Here is a 21024-nt window from a genome sequence, read left to right on the forward strand (position 1 = left end):
AATAACTTGTAGAGTCACGCGTACGATACGAAATTTTTTTTTTTTAACAATCGTTTTGCATAGTAGAGTTACCGCATTTATTTGTGGAAACTATGATATACTCGTATATAACTAGTATGCAATATATACTAGTTTATACTTGTATTTTTGCATTAGTCATTTATGCAATAATCACTAGCCTTGACAGACGATTACAGCAATTGGTACGTACTCCCATAAATTTAGAAAACGCGTTTGAACTAGGGTGTCGGAGGTGCCCCGGGGCATGCTCTCTAGTTTAGGCTTTTGCACCCTGGTGGTATGTGTGAGAACCGTGGAGTGTGTGGGTGGGTATGCATGTGTATTTTTTTGAGCGAATGTGAAACTTTAATTATAAGTAGGTAGGACCCCGGAATGGCACGTGGCATACTTGCACTTTTCAGTGCGAGTCCCCACCTCCGGGTTTTATACGGAATTGTCACAAAATTCTATCTTTTTATTCTATCTTGCTTGACTTGTAAATCTTTTTTGTGACAATTCTGTAATATGCATTATGTATCATGATTCAAAGGGATTTGCAACCATTTAAGAAATTCATTTCTATTTCGATTCTATCTCGAACGAGATAGAGTCGAAATCAAATCCGCAAAACCTTTGATGAATTGATACTTAGTTTTAAGTATTATAACTAGCACTTCGCACTATCGCGATTTAATCTTTGAAATGTTTATATAATTCAATATAAAGAATAATTTAAATAAAAATATTGCAAAGAAATGCATTGCATTTTTAGTATTATTTTTATTTCAATTCGATTATTACTCGATAGTAAAAGTGCGAAGTGTTATTAGGTCATCGATTAGCATAATTAACTGCTCGGACATTCGATTAAATGTGCTCGTGTAATATGTGCACAGTCGATGAACTTTTAAGTTCGTTGATTGTCCACGAGCTAGGATAGCTAACGGGAAACGCGAATGCATTTTGTAATAATTAATAAATAGAGTCACCCCCTAACGAACATCGGAATTATTTGCATAAGATGTATGATGAAAGAAAATAAATGGAATTATTTCATATATATTGTAATGTGAAATGTATTTCATTTATATTAGTGTAATAAGCAGTTGAGAGTAATTGGGTGAAAATGTCTTAAGTCGTTTCTAAATTGTACGACCATAATTTGGCATATTATAACGGTTTGGTATTAGAATAGAATCGATACTTTACATGGTTAATAATATTCCTTTCGGCGATGAGATATCTCTCGACCAAAAGGTAATAATTATTTTCAATGTAAAAAGCTCAGGATGTTTTACTAATCACATTTTTCTTTTTCAGGGTTGTGTTAGGGTCGGTTAGGTTTTTTTTATATATAGAATCAGGGACGATTCTAATTCTATATCATTAATCGTTGTAATATGCCAAATTATGCGAATACTTTTTGGAACGATTGACGTTTTTGGTCAAAGATTCTTTTCATGCTCGCACGTAGGGAATGTCCGACAGTAGGCTTGAAGAAAGAAGAGGCTAAAAGCCGAAGAGGCCCCCACTTAATTGTGGCTCAAGAGGGCAACTACAGACTTAATGAGTTATTTTCAAGTTCGACAGCATGGTTGAATCTTGAAAATAGCTCGTTGGTCATTTGATATTTTTATTGTTTTATTTTTTTGTTTTGCTCGTCAATAATTTATAATGGTTATTAAGAATGGTAATAATTAAAATAGTTTGCTTTTTGTTACAGGTGACCATCGTTGGATTTGCCATACCACCCACCAAAGACCAAACATAATTTTTCCTAAAATAAATCGAGTATTAAGAAAATTTGATTTTATAAATGATATTTCATTAAAAGATAGAAAATACTTTAAAATCATGATAGAGTACAATACCATTCCCGAATTCCCGCTCCAATATCATATCATTTTCTGATTTCCTATTACACACAGTTTCCCCACTTTTCATTCTTCATTTCATTCGTAGAAACTAATTATCTTATAATGTTTTTTAATGTCTCTTTTATTTTTTTAGGTATTAATATTGAATCAATTATTATATTATATATTAAATTAATTTTCATTTTATTTTGTTTCAGGATATGATTAATTCCAATGCATTTTAAGTATTGGATTTTGATCTAGAAAAGGAATATGCTTTCGATGCATTCATTGGTTCTTCACAAATCTATACTAATCTTTCTGTTTTCTGTTTCAGGTTCGTTTCCAGTATTTTTTTCAATGGGTAGCGGGTAGATTCTTTCTTTTCGAAGAAAGGTCTACTTCAGGGATGCGACCCTGCCCACGCGAGCCTTGATTCTATCTTACTCCCAAGGATAGAATCATGTCCTTACCTAAAATTCCACCCACACCAAACGATCCTTTTCTTAATATTTTATTGGCAGGATAAATTAAGAAGATGAGGCAAAATTCTTTTCAAAAAGAGGCGAAAGAGGGATCAGAAGTGGACTGAGTTATGGTAAACGGTAGTATTTTAATATGTTTATTATACTTTAATATTGCATCGCACTCGTGAGAAAAATCATTATCAATGCACTTTCACGTTTTTACAGGTACCATGGATCATTCATTGTGTCTTTGCAAATCTAAAATAATCTTTTCTTTTTCTTTTTCAGGTTCGTTTCCGGGCCCACTTTTCGTCTTCTTCCATCCCCGTTTGATTTTTTTTTTGTTGCAGGTTCAATAGGTGGAGGATCAGAAAAGGACCAGCCGAGGACCAGCCGAGGACCAGAAGAGGACTTAGTCATAGTAAAATATAGTGTAAGGTAATTATTAGTATAATTAAATGTATAATTTTAATCTATTTATTCTTCTCCCCTTAGCACATTACACGCGTGTGACATTTATATTTAATGTATTTTATTTGTTCACAGATTCCATGTTACTTCGATTCCATTCATATTATATTCCTCTTTTATCATTTTTTTATTTGGTTTTCCATTTTTCTCTTCATTATCGATAGTAATTGTAAAGATTTTCCGAATAAAACTCTTAGGGTGGGGCCTAAAAGTGGGGCTCATTAAAAATCATTCACGGGGTGATCATTTTCATTTCATTTCTTTGGTTTCAATTTAATTCGGATGGGGACATCTTCAGGATGCACATCCCGGGTCTTCAGAAGCGGTTACCTCCTCGTGGTTAGACCTGGGCAATGGTATTTTACTTTCAGTATAATGTTTAACATATTTTATATGTTAAACATTCCATTGCAAGTAAAATCTAGCCAAAGACCGCTTACAATAAACATTATAATTGTAATTAGTTTCTTTTAACTTTCCAATTGACATCATATTCCTTTACTCCTTTCCTTAATTCCTTCTATCCATTCAATATAAAGAAACTAATTACTTTATAATGTTTCTTTAATAATTCTTATATTTTTACAGGTGGTTCTTACCTTTAGTTTCCCCCACCAACCATCATACCTTTCCTACTTCTTTCACTTTCTTTCTTTTCCTTTATATCAAGTATGCTCACATGAATTAGCATGCATTCAAGTGAGTTTACTTAACTTTTGAGGTGGAACAACTTTTAGATTTGTTTTTTATTCGCGATTTGATATGCATAAAATATGCATTTAGCATGGGGACCGAAGCGACACTTAGTCGATTCGGTCGCTATCCGTTAGTCAGGCCTCACCGGTCCTGCCGTTGGCACTATGGTCGGTCGACTTGTGAAGCCTAGGTCCCTCGTAATATATAATATTAAGATGCGTTGTTTTTTTATTCGCGATTTGATATGCATAAAGTATGCATTTAGCATAGGGACCGAAGCGACACGCATTGGCGATTCGGTCACTATCCGTTAGTCAGGCCTCAACCGTCTGCTGTTAGAGTAATGGTCGATCGTTGCGTGAAGCCTAGGTTTCTCGTAAAAAAAATTAGAGTCAGTGGATTAGTCCGATCGGGGGGAAACCACTTAAAACAAAAATCGTGAAAAGTTCCACCTTAAAAGTTCTACTTTTCCCTATCCTTTTCCTATTCCTTTTAATATTTTCTTTGCAGGATGAACTATGATGCCAAATTCCATCCAAGAGAAGGAGGAAGCGAACCCAAAGAGCACTAAGTTATGGTAAACGGTAGTAAAATATAATTATTTTTATAAATAAATGAACTTTTTTAATTCGTTTATTGTTTCAGATAACCATTCCGTCCAAGAGGAAGGGGAACAGGATTAGAAGATGACCAGAAGTGGACTAAGTTATGGTAAATGGTAGTAAAAATAATTATTTCTATAAGTAAATGAATGTTTTTAATCAGTTTATTGTTTCATATAACCATTCCGTCCAAGAGGAGGGGAAAGTGGATTAGAAGATGATCGGAAGCGGACAGAGTAATGGTAAACGGTATTATAAAATAATTATTTCTCAATGTAAGTGAAGTATTTTAATCCATTTATTGTTTTTCTTGTAGCATTGCACATGTATAATAGTTATTTTTAATGTATTTTCTTTATTTTTACAGATGCCATGGATCAACCAAAAATTATATACATTTATTTTTATTATACTATATTTTACATTGAAAATTATTAAATATAAAATATTCGTAACTTGTAATTTCCGTATGTGCATATATTGAAATTATACTAAACTGTATTGATTTTTAATAAAATCATTGATGTTACTTGAATTTTATTCAGATGCACTCCTCGTTTTCATCTTCTTATTCAGTTTTCAAACTTTTCTCTTAATTCTCGATAGTAATTGTAAGGATTTTCCGAATTAAACTCTTAGGGTGGGGCCTTAGAGCGGGGCTCATTAAAAAACGTTCTCGGGGCTTTCATTTTCTATGGTTTCGATTTAATTCGGATGGGGACATCTTCAGGATGCACATCCCGGGTCTTCAGAAGCGGTTACCTCCTCGTGGTTAGACCTGGGCAATGGTATTTTACTTTCAGTATAATGTTTAACATATTTTATATGTTAAACATTCCATTGCAAGTAAAATCTAGCCAAAGACCGCTTACCATAAACATTATAATTGTAATTAGTTTCTTTTAACTTCCTAATTAATACCATATCTTTTACCCTTTTCCTTGGTTCCTTCTATCTATTCAATATACAGAAACTAATTACTTTATAATGTTTCTTAATAATTTTTGTACATTTACAGGTAGTCCTTATCTATAATTTCCCTACTTATTTCACTTTCTTTCTTTTCCTTTATATCAAGTATGCTCACATGAATTCGCATGCATCAAGTGAGTTTAAAAATGACTTACACCAACATAAAAAAAAGTAAAACCTTACAAGCTTATGCATCGATACTCGATGCATGGTGGGGAGTGTTATACCCCTATTGCACTTTTAGTTGATGTTTTGTTCGTACTTGGCGCTGAAGTCGCGCATGCTTCGAACTGTATTGTCATCGACACTCTATGTATTGTGTTGTTATACCCCTGTTGCACTTTTAGTTGATGTTTTGTTCTTATGTCGTACTGAAGTCGCGCATGCTTCAAACTGTGTTATATGAAAGATATTTTATGTGTACATAATATAAATACTGCAGTTAGTTTAATTATAGAAATTAATCGTTTTAAAATGGAATTTATTGTAGCAAGTGTAGATAATATGAGATTCGATATTGAAATTGCACTTGACGAACAATATGGAGCTTTATCCTTACCGTTTGCTGGAATGGATAGTAAGTAATTTTACAATAAAAGGTTATGTTCTAAATTATTGTTTATAACTATAAAATATAATTAATATTAGTTAGAAAAAGAAAATATAAACTATATAATAATTAAAAATATCGTCAATTAGTTTTGCCTATTTGATTTAGATAATACAATGATTTATTTATTAATTTTTCTGTGATATTATTTTCTAAATGTAACAAAATAATTTGTAGAATCAATAGCAGCAGTATGTCAATTTTATCCAAGAGGGACGTGTTTAAAAGGAGTCTCTTGTCCCTTCAGACATGTAAGGGGTGATCGTACTATAGTATGTAAACATTGGTTAAGAGGTTTATGTAAAAAGGGTGATCAGTGTGAATTTCTACATGAGTACGACATGACCAAAATGCCAGAATGTTATTTCTATTCCAGATTTAGTGAGTATTTTTGTATGTTTAATATTTGTTATTCTCAGAATATAAAAGTTTAAAATGAATCATTGAATAATTCTTCAGATGCATGTCACAATAAGGAGTGTCCATTTCTACACATCGATCCAGAAACTAAGGTTCGTGATTGTCCATGGTATGACCGTGGATTTTGCAGACATGGTCCATTGTGTAGACATCGACATGTGAGGCGCGTTCTTTGTATGGCCTATCTCGCAGGATTTTGTCCCGAAGGTCCAAATTGTAAATTCATGCAGTAAGTCGATAAATAATAATAGAAATAATTATAGTTGTAAAACATATATTCTACATTATAGATACATGTAAACAGATTATTGTAACTTAATAATTATTTTCAGCCCAAGATTTGAATTACCAGCAGTGCAAGATATGCAACCAAAGGAAGGAAAGAAAGTTATGATAACTTGTCACTTTTGTGGTGAGGGTGGTCACAAAGCAATTTATTGCAATAAAATGCCACCCGATGTAAGAGAAGCACAAGTGAGACAAGAGATGGAAGGTAACTCACACAATCCGCATCATCATATTAATATGCACAATGGTCCACCCCAAAGAGGTCCTCAAAAACCATTGGAAGAAGTTACTTGTTATAAGTGTGGTCAAAAGGGTCATTATGCAAATAAATGCCCCAAAGGACACTTGGCATTCTTGAGTCACGCTAGTGGGACTAATAGCACAAGCGGTAATCAAAATCAAAATTATCGCAGATAATTGTATATATTTTATTTAAGTAAAATAATTATTATTATTATCATCGATTTCTTTTTCCCAGATTAAGATTACTTATCACCCCCCTGTCGAAATTTATGCATCGTGCGTTATTGTAAAATAGATTTAATACCATTACTATTATGTCTCGTAATCTTTAATCATTTTATTTATTACACATACCGAAGAATAAAACTGAAGATTATATTGTATATTGTATGTTGATAATAAAAGCAATTTTGTGCATACAATTACTAGGGCCAAGGATGTGGATATTATCATATATATATATATGTGTGTGTGTATATATATAATATCATGAAATTGTGCTATTTCAAAGTTTCAATCTTTATTGATTAAAGTATGGCGTGTACGTTTAAATATAATACTATTATAACAGGGCATAGTTAAGTAATCTTTACTAAACACATTGTGACTATTATATCATCAGTTCTGATATAGAATGTTATAAAAAGATATATTTACCTAAGTTTAGTTTCTTTATTTTTATAATGTAATAATACTTGGGAAGACTTTTTTCTTTTTGCTTCTTTTTTACGGAAACTAATGAGTAATATTCATTTAATAGTTTCGAAATCTTCCCAATGAATGTGTTATTGAAATATTTTTTTTGTTTATCTTGTCTAATACTATAAAATCTAGTTTTAAATAATCACATTACAAACGCGCTAAAAATGTGCTCGTGTTTAATTCTTTTTCCTTTTTTTTTTCTTTTTCCTAAAACTATAAAATGCATAATTTAATACTAAACAGTCAATTAATATTGCAAACATTTTACCTAAATTGTATCACTGTAAATCTTAATTTAACTGCCAATATCTTGAAATACTTGCTAATATTTAAAATTTTTGTCAAATATCTCTCACGTCATAAAGAAGAAAGAACTTTCGAATATTTTTGCTGATGTGTTTTTTTTCTTTTTCTTTTCATCGTCCAAAATATATCTTTTATCATGTCGCATTGTAATCAATAACTTCTACATAATTAGCTGGAAACAATCCATATGTCCCATCAGGACCCAATCCTTGCCACCAACCTTCGTCTATGGCATCTATGTGAGTGATTATATCACCAGGATCAAAAGTAATTTCTGTATCATCCGCAGCTTGATAATCATACAAAGCTCTCGCTTTCATACCCTCATTATTGGGATCAAAATATAAATAAGAGCCATCAAGCTGATTATATAATTCGTTATCTGTGATTTCTTCTTTATTTGTAATAGGTTGCTCAGTCTCTTGTTCATGTGAAGATATTTTAGAATCATTGGCTAAGACGACAGTATTTGTTACCGCTTCTGTACTAGAATTTACTAATACTTCCATATCATTAACCTTTTTTACTTCTACAGGTGTTGCTTCTTCAGGTTTAACATCTATGTATTCCTTTTGCTGACTTTCTTCTATAGCCTTTTTAACTGCTTCTACATGACCACCACTCTTTTGCGAAGAATGTTGAACTTGAGAAAATTTCATCTGACCAGCAGCCGAATTTTGTTCAAAAACAGCTCTAGCATTAATCGTTCTTTGAGCTATTAATTGCTGCGCTTCTTTGCTCCTTTGTCTTCTTAATTCCTCGCTTCTAGATTTATGATCATCATCATTATCTTCACTATATTGTTGACTAGCTGCCATACGATTACGTAAATTATTTGCTTCCTCTGCACGTTGCTCTGCTAACTTTTGTCTTGCTATTGAACTCTCCTTAGCAGATACCTGATAATATTGCAATAAACATTTGAAATGTTACGAGATTAAAAAGTCAACAGTTCAAAGAAAAAATTTCATTAACAAACCTTTTGTTCTCTAAGTTGACTTTCCTTCTCTTCTCTCATTCTAATTTCTTTCTCCAATCTAAGACGCTCTTGTTCATTTCGAATTCTTTCGTGTTCCAGTCTTTTCTTTTCTTCTATTTCTTCTCTTTGCCAAAACTGATCTCTTTCCGTTGCATTTATTTCTTGTTCCGGTATTACTCTATAAAATGAGGGATATAAATCAATTTTCAACCGTATTCAACTAAACAGAAAAATAAAAAACATACCGTTTATACGTTGTGCCAATTGGACCCGTGTGTGCATCATTTTCACTACGTGGTTCATTAAATTTATATGCAGAGGCGGTAGCTCTAGCGAGTTTCTCCATAATAGCATCAACTTCAACATCATCTTCGGAACGAGCGGTAATTGTAATATGAGCACCTTTTAATAATTTTTCTACATCTCTAATATGGTTTGCACATGTTCCTTTTCTAACAATAGGTGCACCTTCTCCTTGCTAAAAAAAAAATAAATAACATATTCACATATCGCTCATATGATGCGTATGCTAATGAAAATTATTTAATTCTAATAAAGCGTCTCACCCAATTAATGAGTAGACATTTTGGTAGACTTGTTTTAGTATCAATGACACGACAAAAGGCATACATAATGTGACTACTACTTAAACGATCAATCATTTCTTCTAGTCCACCGTTCCCCGTACCAACAACTTTCAAATTATTTGTCTGACCTTCATACCCAAATACAGCCCTGTAGAAACACATAATTCCTTCCAATATATGATAAATTAAAAAGATTAAAAGAAACTTAATTGCATAAAAAGATCAATTTCATTCAATTCTTTAAGAGATCATAAAAAATTTAGGATAGGTAAAAATCATTATGACTGTGTTCTTACTGGTAGTGACAGTAACTATACCTAATACATATATATAGAATGTCACAGAATAAAAAGTATTTAAATAATGAATGATATAATTAACATTAATGAATAAATTTGTATGTAAATTAATGATACTTTAGTTATGATGAAAGTAAAGTATTAATGAAGGATAAAAATTCAAAAATCCTACCAGTTAGTAGGCGACTTATCATCAACTACATCGTGCCAAGCAGCCACCAACGTATCTTTGTTTTTAGTTAAATTAATTGACATGTTTATTATGAATTCATATAAAATAAGTCAAGTGATATAACGAATGTTTTAACAGTGCAACCACTGAGATATAATAAAAGATGGTCAAAGACGCATCTTCACGTGTATCTCTAGGTTCGCTTTTCTGATTGCGTGTCAACGCCCTTTTGTTACCAACTATGGAACAATAATATTCTTATAATGTTAAGATTAATTATTTTTTCAACCAAATAATCCATTTCATGATCTATCAATGTTTTAATCTCTATTCTAAAGTAATTATATTTTAAATATTTTTTTTATATTATGACGTCTCCACAGATTCGCGGTTAGAACTAAAACTTCAGGCTCTTCTTTTATATACGAACTGTATTCAATTTTCGACACTTTAAGAATCACGTGGCAATACATGCGGATAAGCCATTAAATTCAATCATTCAATTTTACTTATTTTTATTCAGAATTTAAAAAATAAACTTTTTTTTACCTGTAATTTAAAGAAATGAGGGGTGGTAATAATTATTTTCATCAAGAAAAGAATATTTGATATATTAGGTAGATTTATTTTAAATATAATGCATGTTAGAGCATAAAAAATATTCATTACAGAATTTATAACACTAATAACATTGTTAATATATTAAATACAATTTGTGAACACTTGCGAACATCTATACGCAACAATTTCAAATGATATTCGCGTTATTTAATTTTTATTTAACAATTAGATCATTAAATATTATATTTGTTATTTAAATGCTAAGAGAAAATTCTAAGCAGACTTGTAAAACATAAATTACAAGAAAAATTAATTCTAAACGAATATAGAAAAAAAAATCTTGTTCTCATTTTAATTATGAACAGTATTAGTTCTTTGTAACTCTCCGGAATGCCTAGCATGATTCATCATAGATTCTACTCTATTCGCAGTTTCTCTAACAACATCGGATATCTCATCTGGTAAATGATCCAATGTAGGAATATGTGCTGAAAGTCTTTTGTAAACCGAATCTCTATTTCCATCCTTTTTATGCCTTCGTTGTTCTTCGTACTTCAATTGTTGCTTGAAGAATATAGCATTTTTAATAAACTCCAAAGTATTTTCAAAACTTTTTCCAGCACTGTGCATTCCTTTGATCGCACTAACTCCATACTCCACGTCATAGCATCTACCTAAAAGTTGTTGCTGAAGAGCCAATACTTCTACTCGCTTTTCCACCATCGGTGGTAAAGCTTTTCTAACGTGCTCTTGAAGCCGATAGAATGCTAACGATGGCTCGTTTGCTACTATGTGCATGTTCTCAGATATTCTTTCAGTTGCTAAAAAGTAATTATTAATAAATTGATATATAAATAAATATTATTAAGTATATGTTAATATATATATATATATAATCATTTTCTAAATAAAAAAAACATACAAACACACACATTTGTTTTTTCAAATATTACAGTTAAAGATTAGAGATATTTTCCAACCTTTCTTCACTTTAGTTTCTAATTCTTGATCAGGTTGATACACCTTAGCTGTCATTTTTTTATCAAAAAATTATTATTATTCAATAATAAAGCATTGACAACTTGTTTAAATATTCTGTTCTTTATTTTAACCTGTAAAGAAATATTTATTTCAATATTGCGTGTAAATTAATTATTTAATTTTATAAATTAAATGAGAAATTTTTATATTATTAGAAATATAAAAATGTAAATAAAGTAAACAAATGGCTGTCAACGTTATCAGCTGTTTTTAATGACAGTTAAAGCGGATTCGTTTTCGGCGCCATTTTCAATAACATTACCGGAAGTAATTCGTGTACAAGAAAGACATTTCCTTGATCGAAACGTGGCAGTAAACGGAGCGCTGTTGGCACTTGCTCCGATGTCTTTCCACACGCGTGTACTTTGATAGTATAGAAACTGACACGAGTGAAGCGGTCAAATAAGGTATGAATTTATCTAATTTAACAATATTTTCTATAAAAAATTCAATCAATCATTTACACATTTACAATTAAATAACTTTGATATTTAATTAAACAATTTATTTAATCAATTGTTGTCATTTTCTTACATAAAATTCAATGTAACAATAAGCTTTCAAAATATATTTTATGTTTCAATATGAAATAATAAATAAACTATGATTAATGTTATAGGATTTTTATAACAATAACATGTAATTAATATTTAAATGTCAAAAATATTTAATTATATTATGCGTATAGAATATTTATATTAACATTTGTTTCTTATTTTATTATTATCTTTTAGAATGAAGTGGCAAATTTTATTCGCAGCTTTTGCTGCATTATGCATAAGCGTATATGGAGAGGAAGAAGAAGAAGCTGCCAGGTTGTTAGTATCTAAACAAATTCTTAACAAATATCTTGTAGAAAATATGGATATTATAGTAAAGGTAAATGGTCATAACGTTAATTTATTTTATATGAAAAAATTTGTCTTTATTTAACCTATTATTTCAACAGTACACAGTTTTCAACATTGGTAATGCAGCTGCATTGGAAGTCGAAATAACTGACAATTCTTTCCATCCTGATCACTTCACTCATGTAAGCGGAGAACTTAATGCTAGAATAGATAGAGTACCACCTTACACAAATGTGAGTCACACAGTGGTTGTACGACCACGCAAATTTGGATACTTTAACTTTACATCCGCTGAAGTTTTGTATCGACGTAAGGAAGATGCTTCTAGACTTCAAGTAGCGGTAAGCAGTGAACCAGGCGAAGGACTCATCGTTTCGTTTAGAGATTACGACAAACAATTTTCGTCTCACGTGGTAAATACTTCTTCTCTTATTCCTTATAAAAAACATGTTTTAAAAGAAAAACAGTTTTATTTCATCTTATTAATTATTTTTAGATTGATTGGGCCGGATTCGCTATAATGACTTTACCATCATTAGCTATTCCATTTGCGTTGTGGTTTTCCAGCAAAAATAAATACGAGAAATTGTTGAAAACTACTAAGAAACATTAAGTGTGTGTGGGTTTTGTACAAATATTAAATTATAAAATAAAATTTAGGTAATTTGTAAGAAGATTTTCTTGCAATATCGTTGAGAGATCCAACCGTACCATCTGGTATATATATTTTATATATAATAGATATATTATTTATAAATATTGCCAATATTTTTATTAAATGATTATTGCATTTATATATTTGTAAAAAAATAGTTCATACCAATATTTGAGATTTATTCAAGAGTTGAATATTCTTTAAAAAAATTATTTTTCTTAATTTTTGTTAAATAATAAGAAAAGTACGTTAAGTGATCATATTATTTTACAATTTATTTGTTCGATAGGTATAATTTTCATTAGATTTTTCTTACGAACATAGGAAATTGTATAAACCAAAAAGTAAACAAATTTGAATTATTTTTCAAAACAATTTTTATTTTTAATTTTCATATATATATTGTCTTTTTATTTTTTTTTTTTTTTTCATATTTTCTCTATTTTTTTGTTTACATACGTAATATATATTATTGAAAAACTGAGTAATAAAATAAAGTGTTTTTGTAATAACATCATGTGATATATAAGTACATGAAAGATTTACATGTTATAAATAGTAAAATAATACAAAAATGGTGTTCTTTCTGTTTTAAACAGGAAAAATAAATGCCATAGGGTTTTTCATTCTCTCGTGTTCGACTAGGAAGCACAGACTACCCATCAATAACAATTTCTATTTAGTACAAACATCAATTACACAATTTTCATAACTTGTATTATTGATGCGTTTTATACAGTCTTGGTTGTTATACAAAATTTTATAGTGTAAAACTATATTACAAAATGTACATTATGCATATTGGTATGCAGATTTTTTTTATAAGAACTTTTACATATAATAATTAATAATTAATAATTAATAATAATAATAATAATAATAATAATAATAATAATAGTAGTAGTAGTAGTAGTAGCAGTAATAGGTTTCAACACATACAGTGAAAGATCAGTTAATGAACAACGCAGACTATGAACACTTTCACAAAAGATTTTTACGTTCAAATAACACCCCCACCTTACAGCGATGCTGTTTCGAACATTTGTAGACTTATTTAATTTTTTTTCTTCTGATGATCAGTTAATGAACAATGTAGGTAATGAACATCGTCTCTGAATAGATTATGTTCGTTTATTGACTACCCACTATATACCTTTTATGAACAATTCAATTTAAAGTTCTGTTTCGTCTAGCTAATGGCGTGAATAGACCACGAGGATCGCCATATACCGGTTCAAATGCTGAAAATGGTCTTAATGGTGAAGTTGGACTATGAGGACTAGACATGTTCGATGTGTTCATAGTAGGAGAATATGGCGTGCTGGTTTTTCTTACTGTCGGTGGGCATTTATCGACTGTAAGTGAAAATTATTTTCATTTTCTTTTCAATCTATTATTTTTACTAGTTAAATTTTTTAAAAGGAATACATACCAAATACAGATCTATTCTTGATCGTTAAGTCAACATTTGTCACTCTATTTTTCCATACTGAAAATAAGAAGAAAGTACATTAATTTCTCATGTATTATATAAACTCATAAAAATGATAAGAATTGATCTTACTGTAGAAACAAGTTATCACTATGACAGCGAATGTTCCAAATGTGTATCGATGGAAATATATATAATCAACCCATTGAATACCAGAGAAGGGCATGAAATGATCGTACTTCGAAATGCGAATGAAAAGCTAAAAAATAAATAGAAATATTAAGTAAAGTACAAGTATCATTAAATTAATCAATATTTTTTCTATTACTTACAGAAATATTTTGTTTCGTGAGTTCATTCGATACTATTACTTTTTGTCCTTGAATATCATCTTGATTATTCATCAAACGAAGACGAATTTGAGTCCAAGATTTGAATACCAATCGACCGCTTATGGTTATTCCATCGGGTACTTCGATCTTAAAAATAATTACAAATATTTTTACATTTAATATAATCTGAATATTTACAAAAAATAGTATAACTTACAGTAACGTGTTCCAATACTGATTGCAGTCCAAAGATTTCTAGCGTGGCAACGGGTACTGTTTGAGTTTGTGGATTGACAAACAATATTTCTTTTGTACTAATGTATATAGGTGGAAGATATGTAAGTTCTAAAGGAGTAGCTTCGAAATCACGACATCGTGCACTAATTTGGATACGAGTTTCTAATGTACTGAGAGGTACACTTGGTGAATCCATTGGTATTATATCACAGTAATAGAAACCTATAAGTATGAAAAATATTTTCTTTAAATATTTCATGTACTATCTTGCACGATATTAATACATATTTTATACTAACCAGTCGCAATGTTAAATCGAGGTTTCACGAGGAACATATCTTTTACACTTATCGAGCTACTAGGTATGAGTTGTATATTGCATGTGTATGGAAAAGTAGTAAGTGTGAACGAAGAAGAAGTTCTACATCCTCCTAAACCTCTTGATAACACGTTATTTTCTTTAATCTGTTCATCTTTACTTTTAAGTACAAGCGGTACGCTAAACGTTTCAAAGCCAGTTATATTTCTACCTCGTATCGGTACCATAGATACCTATAGGAAATATTAATATATGAAATATATTTTTTTAAACACTATATATTATTAAAAATATGAATTCATAATACCTTAGATATAGCTTGAACAGTTACTTCTATCTCGCTCTGCATATGAGTGGCAAGACTATGCTTTATAACAGCGTGTCCTACGTTTCGTGCTCTAGCTATTCCAGTTATCGGATCAATAAGCAATATTTCAGGTGCAGTGGACTGCCAATAACCTGGATCACCGTCAGATGAAAGAAGTGGCATAGAGAAACAAACGATATCGCCTATAGTCAAAGTAGCCTATAAAATAATATAATAATTGATTAAAATAATATGAATAATTTATATGATAAAATAGAAGTGTTATAAGTAGTACCTTTGTTGGAAAAACTATATCACCGAGTCTCATGTATACATAGTCAAACATTCCTTGATGATATTTATCATTAAAAACTTTAACAACTAATTCTCCATTTTCAATAAATTTAGTAGTTATCAAATTTCCAGGATTAATTATAAATGTTGCTAAATCAACGCGATTTAAAGTTGTCTTTACATTTGTTTCAGCAGCATGAAATTTCATACCAACATTATCGTAATATTCCACAATATAATCCAATTCCATTCCTTTCGGTAACATATTCAATTCTTCTCCACTTCTTATACGTAATTTTGAATGTAGAGAAAGCATCATGTAATGAATTGGTTTAACCTATGGTCAAAATTTATCACGTATTACATATTAGAATCATATTGTATCACATACGCACTATAACATAAAATATTACATTAACTTACATCAACAACAATGGTTAATATTTGTTTGACATTATACATTTCTACATTTGTGATAGAAATAATAGTTCTTCCAAATTGATCACCTGACTTGATAACTCCGTTATGAATAGTAACACTTTTGGATAGTAAATTTAAAGCGTTAGGATCCTTAGAATTATTTTGCTGTGTACTTGATATAATTTGGTACGTAATAGATCCATGCTTATCCCAATTAGTTTGTAGTTTTAACATCGAATTTGGAGCCATTAATATTACTGATGAACCACTTGGTAAAGGAGGATAAATTAAACGTAATTCTTCAAAAATTTCGATTTTCACAGATGTAGTATATGTCACTTCGTTTCTAAGACCACTTAATTTACTAGATGGTACGGTGACATTTAAATAAACAGTTACTGAACCAGCTTCCAGAGCTTTTGCTCTTATTGATACTTCATTTTGATAGCGAATATTTATTCCTGTACCTTCGTACATATTATGTAAACTTAACAAGTTAGAATCACTAGAAGACCACGAAAAAGATAATGGCAACTGCATAGATCCTATTATAAGTGGTGTTAAATATTCTGGGATACCAAATGCCCAAAGCGGAAAAGTACCTCCTATTTTCACCCGAGTTATAGGTGTTACAATTTTAACTCCTTCAAGGTACAATACATGAATGGTAGTATAGTCTTCGGAATAAACTATTTTATTTCCTTTAGCGTTAAGACCAATTGCTCTTGCTATAATTTTAGTTTGTCCATTTGATTTACCTTCAAAAACTCCGTTATGATCAATACTTAAAATTTCGTTATTCTTTGTTGAAAATTCGATTTCGGCGTTGGTTGGACCACCAATTGCTTGAATTTGATAGATTGTTCCAATTAATATTGTTAGATTTCTTGGATGTATTTTTAAAGGAAGAAAAACTTGAATGGAGACTGGTTCACTTTGAATTACTAGTTCATTTGCGTCACTGATAAAAATTAATTGCGTTTCACCTTCGTCGACACCATAAACCTTATATAGCACTTGATCATATGGTGGATTACCATGTTCGTTTAGAGATAGTTGTTTGATCTCGATATATTTGTTTTCAAATTTAGGTTTAAAATTCAATATGTCCAAGGATGGCAATTTAATTATATTTCCATTAGTATCCAATAATTTAAGTGAAGCTATTACACATTTTCCTTTCTCAATTTTATTGATAACGTCTGTCTCTATTACAGCTAATTGTTGTACTTCGATAGTAGCTTCTGCTTCTTTTGAAGGTAAACAAAGATCTCTTAATGATATATGAACTATTCCTGCTTTTTTTGGCTTAATGCTAATTACTTTTGTTGGTTCCATGTAACGAACATCAGCCACATCATTGGAACTTAAAATAAATTCGTAATATCCAGAACCCTGAGTAACTTCCAAGTAATATTTTCCATTAGGATCATTTAAAATGATCAATCTATTTGGATTAAGAATGGTATCGTTTACTAAAGTTATTTCTATGCAATTCTCTATTATAGGCGTTTCGATATTGCCTTTATCATTTTGCACAGGAAACGCAGGCCACTCAGGCGTTATTCGTAATTTTCCAAGTATATGCTTTTGATATCCAGTTATTATAGCACATATGGTAAACTTTCCAAAACGTTTAGTAAATACAACATTTTGATAATGTCTCTTTGGCAGAACTACTTGCATATCTGTAAAAGTTTCTTCTATGGAAGCGGTTGAAATTTCCATATGACCAGCGGCTGGAGGTTTTATGTTCCATTCGATGTTTAAACTAGTAATGTTATCAAATTGCCTGCCATCCTCGTCTTTAACTATTATAGTAAATTTTTGACTTTTATCGCTGTGAGCTAATATTTTGTCAGGATTTTTTTTAAGCGGACAACTATTACTGTCTTTAACTTCCGGTTGAAGATAAATGTATCTCGGTTTTCCACAAGTAACTTGTGTCGTTTGCTTCGCATAAGTAGTCTTACAATTTGGTAAGAGAGGAACGTTTGACACAGTATACGTTAATGTTACTTCTCCTAATGCTTTGCAAAGTACTTCAAACACAGATATATCATAGGATATACTTAACGAATTCATGTGCTCTGTTACTTCAGCAATATTTTCATTAGAAATTATCATTCTGCGCGAATAACTTTGCGATTTACCAGACCACGGATGAGGACCACCCTTGAACACTATTTTTCTGGAAGATCCAACCGCAAGTAACGTTTCTTTATTTTTAGGATGTACAACTGTTAATGGCTCATACGCTGATACAGTTATGTTGTCCGTTAAGTATTTTCCATTAGCATTGTATGCTACTGTAACTTGAGATATACCAATACTCGAACTTATTATTGTAATTACAGTGCACGATACTCCAATAGGTTGTACATCTTTGCTAGAATTCTGTACAAAATTACCATCGGGAATAATCGTTTCAAAATTGATATCTCTGCAATCATTTAATGGAATTTCTTTGCTATCCGATCCATTGGTTAATTTTCCATATAATGCAATATGCAAGTGTATAGGTTCGCCAACAGCTGCTTCGATACTGTATTCTATAATTTTCAATTTTGACGGTGGTAATACATGTATCTTTGCTGTATCTTTATTATACTGATTTCTTGACATTGCAACTATTATTTCTGAAGAACCTGGAGCCAAAATTCTTATGCCTCCGTTTTGAGAAACTGTTACTACGGATGAATTTCTACTTGTCCATGTATATGAACCATCACCACCATTTGCTTTTAAAACTATGTCATATCTAAAATAACATTTGAATTCATTACACACACATGAATATATTGTTTTTATAATAAAAAATCTGAATATTTAATATAATTTAACATACCGTGATTTACTTCTAGAATCCCACAAAACGGCTAATATACGAGGACGAACGGTTACAAGCGTGTGTATCACAAGTTCGACATCCGCAGAAAGTGGCGAAGGTAAAAGAATTTCTTTTCCATTTTTATCCATTATTCCATATAAAGTAGCTTTTACTAACATAGTTCCACAAGTGATAGGAACACCAACAAGATAAGTTCCATTTTGTGATACAAATTTGGTATCAAAATAATTTTTATCCACTTTAATAGATACTTTTACACCCTCGCCGATATGAAACTTGTGATCTTTACTAAAATTTAAAATAATTTATTATATAATTGAATTTTGTAATATATTCATTTAATATGTAGATTTAACATACTTGTCGTATAATTCAACAACGATCTCATGCGTTTGTCCTAAGATCAAACCCCAATTTCTGTTAGGTAAAACTGCTAGAGAAATATACGCTACGCTATTTATATTGACCACAGCCGATGGTAAAATAACTGGATATTCATCTCTAACATTTTTATCGTGTAAAAATACTTTAGTTCTGCCCATAGAAAGTGCATATGCATTACTTATGTCATTATCAATATCTAACATATCTGGATTTTCAGCTTCTAAGTAATATTGACTAGAAGGAAGATTGATTGTTTCTAAACGACCTTGATGAATCTAAAAAATATAATAAAATTTATTAGAATACTAATTACTATTAATCGATAGGACAAGCAGTCAATTTTGAATTAGAATTTATTGTACATAAATACCTGCATTATTTTATATTTGAAATTATCAAATTGCATCATAGTCACTTCGGAAGGGATAATAATTAGATTAGCTATAACAATTAATTCTACTTCTATTGGGAGGACATGTCTGTATTCTAGATAAGGTAATTTTACAGAAACCTAAGAAAAAAAAGTACAAGTTAAAAAATATTAATTTTTTTATGATTCTTACATCATGAGTCTCATACGTTATAAGGCAACGGGTTAAATATTAATTACCTTAGCTGTACCAGTACGAATTCCTTCTAAAAGTACAATGTGACCCTGTTTACCAGCTGCATCTAATTCTGCCACTGTTGGAGGTGTTTCGTATTGCGATTCTTGATATGTTAAGAAACGTAGAACATCACCAAGAATTTTGTTATCAGATTGAGTGCGTTTATCGAGATGACCAATGCTCCATAAAAATTCTATTCCGGCCAAAGTTGTAAATTCATTTCCTACAAAGAATATTTATATTATTTGTTACTAATCGATTGATTAAAAATTATACATTATTTTTAAAACGCTGTGAAATAATACCTTGTTCGTCATAGGCTCGTACTTCAAAAGCTTCAGGTGCTTCTTCGATGTATAACTCTCGTGTTGTAGTAACAAGATTTAAAGAAAATATTGCATCTATTATAACATCACAGCGTAACAATTGTCCTGTGTTAACATCTTCTGCCAAAACAATAGCTGTATTCCTTGTCGATTCTCTGGTTATAGTTTGGATCATAATACTTGATGAACAACTTTTATCAAAGTTTTCGCTTATTGGAATTAGTTGAATAATATCCAAACGAGAAGTTGACCTAAAAGTATTCAATATTTATCTTTAATATTTTACCCTGTAATTTGTAATAAATTTTAGGTTATGTAATAGATAATTTAAAAAAAAAAGAGAATTATTGTATTAAGTTAGAGTAAAAAACTATGTATATATTTAAAAAATATAAATCATTCAATAATGTGTTAGAAATGATCGATCATCTGTTAATCGAAATTATTTTAATCACCATTGATAACAGCCGCCATCGGTTACTTCGAGGGTAAAATTAACCGCAAAATCATTAAATACAGGTAACAAAACTCTCGGCACATTCAGCCTATGTGTCGTAACATTTTTTGTTCCGTACAGTAAAAAAATATAGAGGAATAATACATTATAAAACATATTTGTCGTTGAAATTAACCCCCGGTTTCTTTTTCCCTCCATGTGATCGAAGTTTAGCTAAACTTCCCGGCATTTGAGATAATTACAAAGATTCGATAGATCGATTCGATAAAATACATCGAT

At 30.6% G+C, this 21024-nt stretch overlaps 5 protein-coding genes and 1 long non-coding RNA gene across 9 annotated transcripts; 3 read left to right on the forward strand and 3 right to left on the reverse strand.

Moving 5' to 3' along the window:
• The first annotated feature begins 3563 nt into the window (after positions 1 to 3563).
• Positions 3564 to 4489, forward strand: LOC122521978. 2 transcript variants are annotated; one of them, XR_006304962.1, is made up of 3 exons: positions 3564 to 4067; positions 4136 to 4367; positions 4460 to 4489. It is a non-coding gene; the product is annotated as an uncharacterized LOC122521978 (long non-coding RNA). The 2 variants fall into 2 exon arrangements; XR_006304961.1 differs by having other exon boundaries at positions 4136 to 4480.
• An 802-nt stretch (positions 4490 to 5291) lies between these two features.
• LOC122521956 (cleavage and polyadenylation specificity factor subunit 4) lies at positions 5292 to 6950 on the forward strand. Of its 2 annotated transcripts, XM_043642712.1 has the most exons (5): positions 5293 to 5641; positions 5852 to 6055; positions 6134 to 6323; positions 6427 to 6770; positions 6861 to 6950. In XM_043642712.1, the coding sequence occupies exons 1-5, from the start codon at positions 5467 to 5469 to the stop codon at positions 6863 to 6865; spliced, it is 918 nt and encodes a 305-aa protein (XP_043498647.1). In that variant the 5' UTR covers positions 5293 to 5466; the 3' UTR covers positions 6866 to 6950. The 2 variants fall into 2 exon arrangements, with proteins under 2 accessions (XP_043498646.1, XP_043498647.1); XM_043642711.1 differs by having other exon boundaries at positions 5292 to 5641; positions 6427 to 6950.
• Positions 6951 to 7128: 178 nt separating this feature from the next.
• LOC122521955 (drebrin-like protein B) lies at positions 7129 to 10108 on the reverse strand. The gene is made up of 5 exons (XM_043642710.1): positions 9671 to 10108; positions 9179 to 9347; positions 8858 to 9090; positions 8613 to 8790; positions 7129 to 8532 (listed from the first exon to the last, which is right to left on the reverse strand). The coding sequence occupies exons 1-5, from the start codon at positions 9751 to 9753 to the stop codon at positions 7768 to 7770; spliced, it is 1428 nt and encodes a 475-aa protein (XP_043498645.1). The 5' UTR covers positions 9754 to 10108; the 3' UTR covers positions 7129 to 7767.
• Positions 10109 to 10317: 209 nt separating this feature from the next.
• LOC122522356 (BLOC-1-related complex subunit 8 homolog) lies at positions 10318 to 11619 on the reverse strand. Of its 2 annotated transcripts, XM_043643418.1 has the most exons (3): positions 11535 to 11619; positions 11212 to 11343; positions 10318 to 11052 (listed from the first exon to the last, which is right to left on the reverse strand). In XM_043643418.1, the coding sequence occupies exons 2-3, from the start codon at positions 11264 to 11266 to the stop codon at positions 10583 to 10585; spliced, it is 525 nt and encodes a 174-aa protein (XP_043499353.1). In that variant the 5' UTR covers positions 11267 to 11343; positions 11535 to 11619; the 3' UTR covers positions 10318 to 10582. The 2 variants fall into 2 exon arrangements, with proteins under 2 accessions (XP_043499353.1, XP_043499352.1); XM_043643417.1 differs by lacking the exon at positions 11535 to 11619 and having other exon boundaries at positions 11212 to 11528.
• On the forward strand, positions 11592 to 12794 carry LOC122522355 (translocon-associated protein subunit beta). The gene is made up of 4 exons (XM_043643416.1): positions 11592 to 11679; positions 12007 to 12151; positions 12222 to 12536; positions 12620 to 12794. The coding sequence occupies exons 2-4, from the start codon at positions 12008 to 12010 to the stop codon at positions 12734 to 12736; spliced, it is 576 nt and encodes a 191-aa protein (XP_043499351.1). The 5' UTR covers positions 11592 to 11679; position 12007; the 3' UTR covers positions 12737 to 12794.
• A 679-nt stretch (positions 12795 to 13473) lies between these two features.
• LOC122522380 (nuclear pore membrane glycoprotein 210) lies at positions 13474 to 20970 on the reverse strand. The gene is made up of 15 exons (XM_043643455.1): positions 20744 to 20970; positions 20268 to 20539; positions 19965 to 20185; positions 19725 to 19865; positions 19331 to 19629; positions 18968 to 19258; positions 16123 to 18880; positions 15701 to 16036; positions 15406 to 15624; positions 15079 to 15331; positions 14760 to 15001; positions 14543 to 14689; positions 14343 to 14469; positions 14211 to 14267; positions 13474 to 14133 (listed from the first exon to the last, which is right to left on the reverse strand). Exons 1-15 carry the CDS (start codon positions 20941 to 20943, stop codon positions 13946 to 13948), a joined length of 5751 nt encoding a protein of 1916 aa, XP_043499390.1. The 5' UTR covers positions 20944 to 20970; the 3' UTR covers positions 13474 to 13945.
• Positions 20971 to 21024: the final 54 nt, after the last annotated feature.

This window comes from Polistes fuscatus, unplaced genomic scaffold (genome assembly GCF_010416935.1).
Source record: "Polistes fuscatus isolate 324 unplaced genomic scaffold, CU_Pfus_HIC Scaffold5, whole genome shotgun sequence".
Lineage (NCBI taxonomy): Eukaryota > Metazoa > Arthropoda > Insecta > Hymenoptera > Vespidae > Polistes > Polistes fuscatus.

Coding starts and splice junctions, on each gene's coding strand:
- LOC122521955 (XM_043642710.1), bottom strand. CDS start 9,753: ATGTCAATTAATTTAACTAAAAACAAAGATACGTTGGTGGCTGCTTGG. Junction 9,348..9,670: donor GATAAGTCGCCTACTAACTG/GTAGGATTTTTG, acceptor GTGTTTCTACAG/GGCTGTATTTGGGTATGAAG. Junction 8,533..8,612: donor GTCAACTTAGAGAACAAAAG/GTTTGTTAATGA, acceptor CAATATTATCAG/GTATCTGCTAAGGAGAGTTC.
- LOC122522356 (XM_043643418.1), bottom strand. CDS start 11,266: ATGACAGCTAAGGTGTATCAACCTGATCAAGAATTAGAAACTAAAGTG. Junction 11,053..11,211: donor AGAAACTAAAGTGAAGAAAG/GTTGGAAAATAT, acceptor ATTACTTTTTAG/CAACTGAAAGAATATCTGAG.
- LOC122522380 (XM_043643455.1), bottom strand. CDS start 20,943: ATGGAGGGAAAAAGAAACCGGGGGTTAATTTCAACGACAAATATGTTT. Junction 16,037..16,122: donor TATTAACCATTGTTGTTGAT/GTAAGTTAATGT, acceptor TTTTGACCATAG/GTTAAACCAATTCATTACAT. Junction 15,002..15,078: donor TCGATTTAACATTGCGACTG/GTTAGTATAAAA, acceptor TCATACTTATAG/GTTTCTATTACTGTGATATA.
- LOC122522355 (XM_043643416.1), top strand. CDS start 12,008: ATGAAGTGGCAAATTTTATTCGCAGCTTTTGCTGCATTATGCATAAGC. Junction 12,152..12,221: donor ATATGGATATTATAGTAAAG/GTAAATGGTCAT, acceptor TTATTTCAACAG/TACACAGTTTTCAACATTGG. Junction 12,537..12,619: donor AACAATTTTCGTCTCACGTG/GTAAATACTTCT, acceptor AATTATTTTTAG/ATTGATTGGGCCGGATTCGC.
- LOC122521956 (XM_043642711.1), top strand. CDS start 5,467: ATGAAAGATATTTTATGTGTACATAATATAAATACTGCAGTTAGTTTA. Junction 5,642..5,851: donor ACCGTTTGCTGGAATGGATA/GTAAGTAATTTT, acceptor AATAATTTGTAG/AATCAATAGCAGCAGTATGT. Junction 6,324..6,426: donor CCAAATTGTAAATTCATGCA/GTAAGTCGATAA, acceptor AATTATTTTCAG/CCCAAGATTTGAATTACCAG.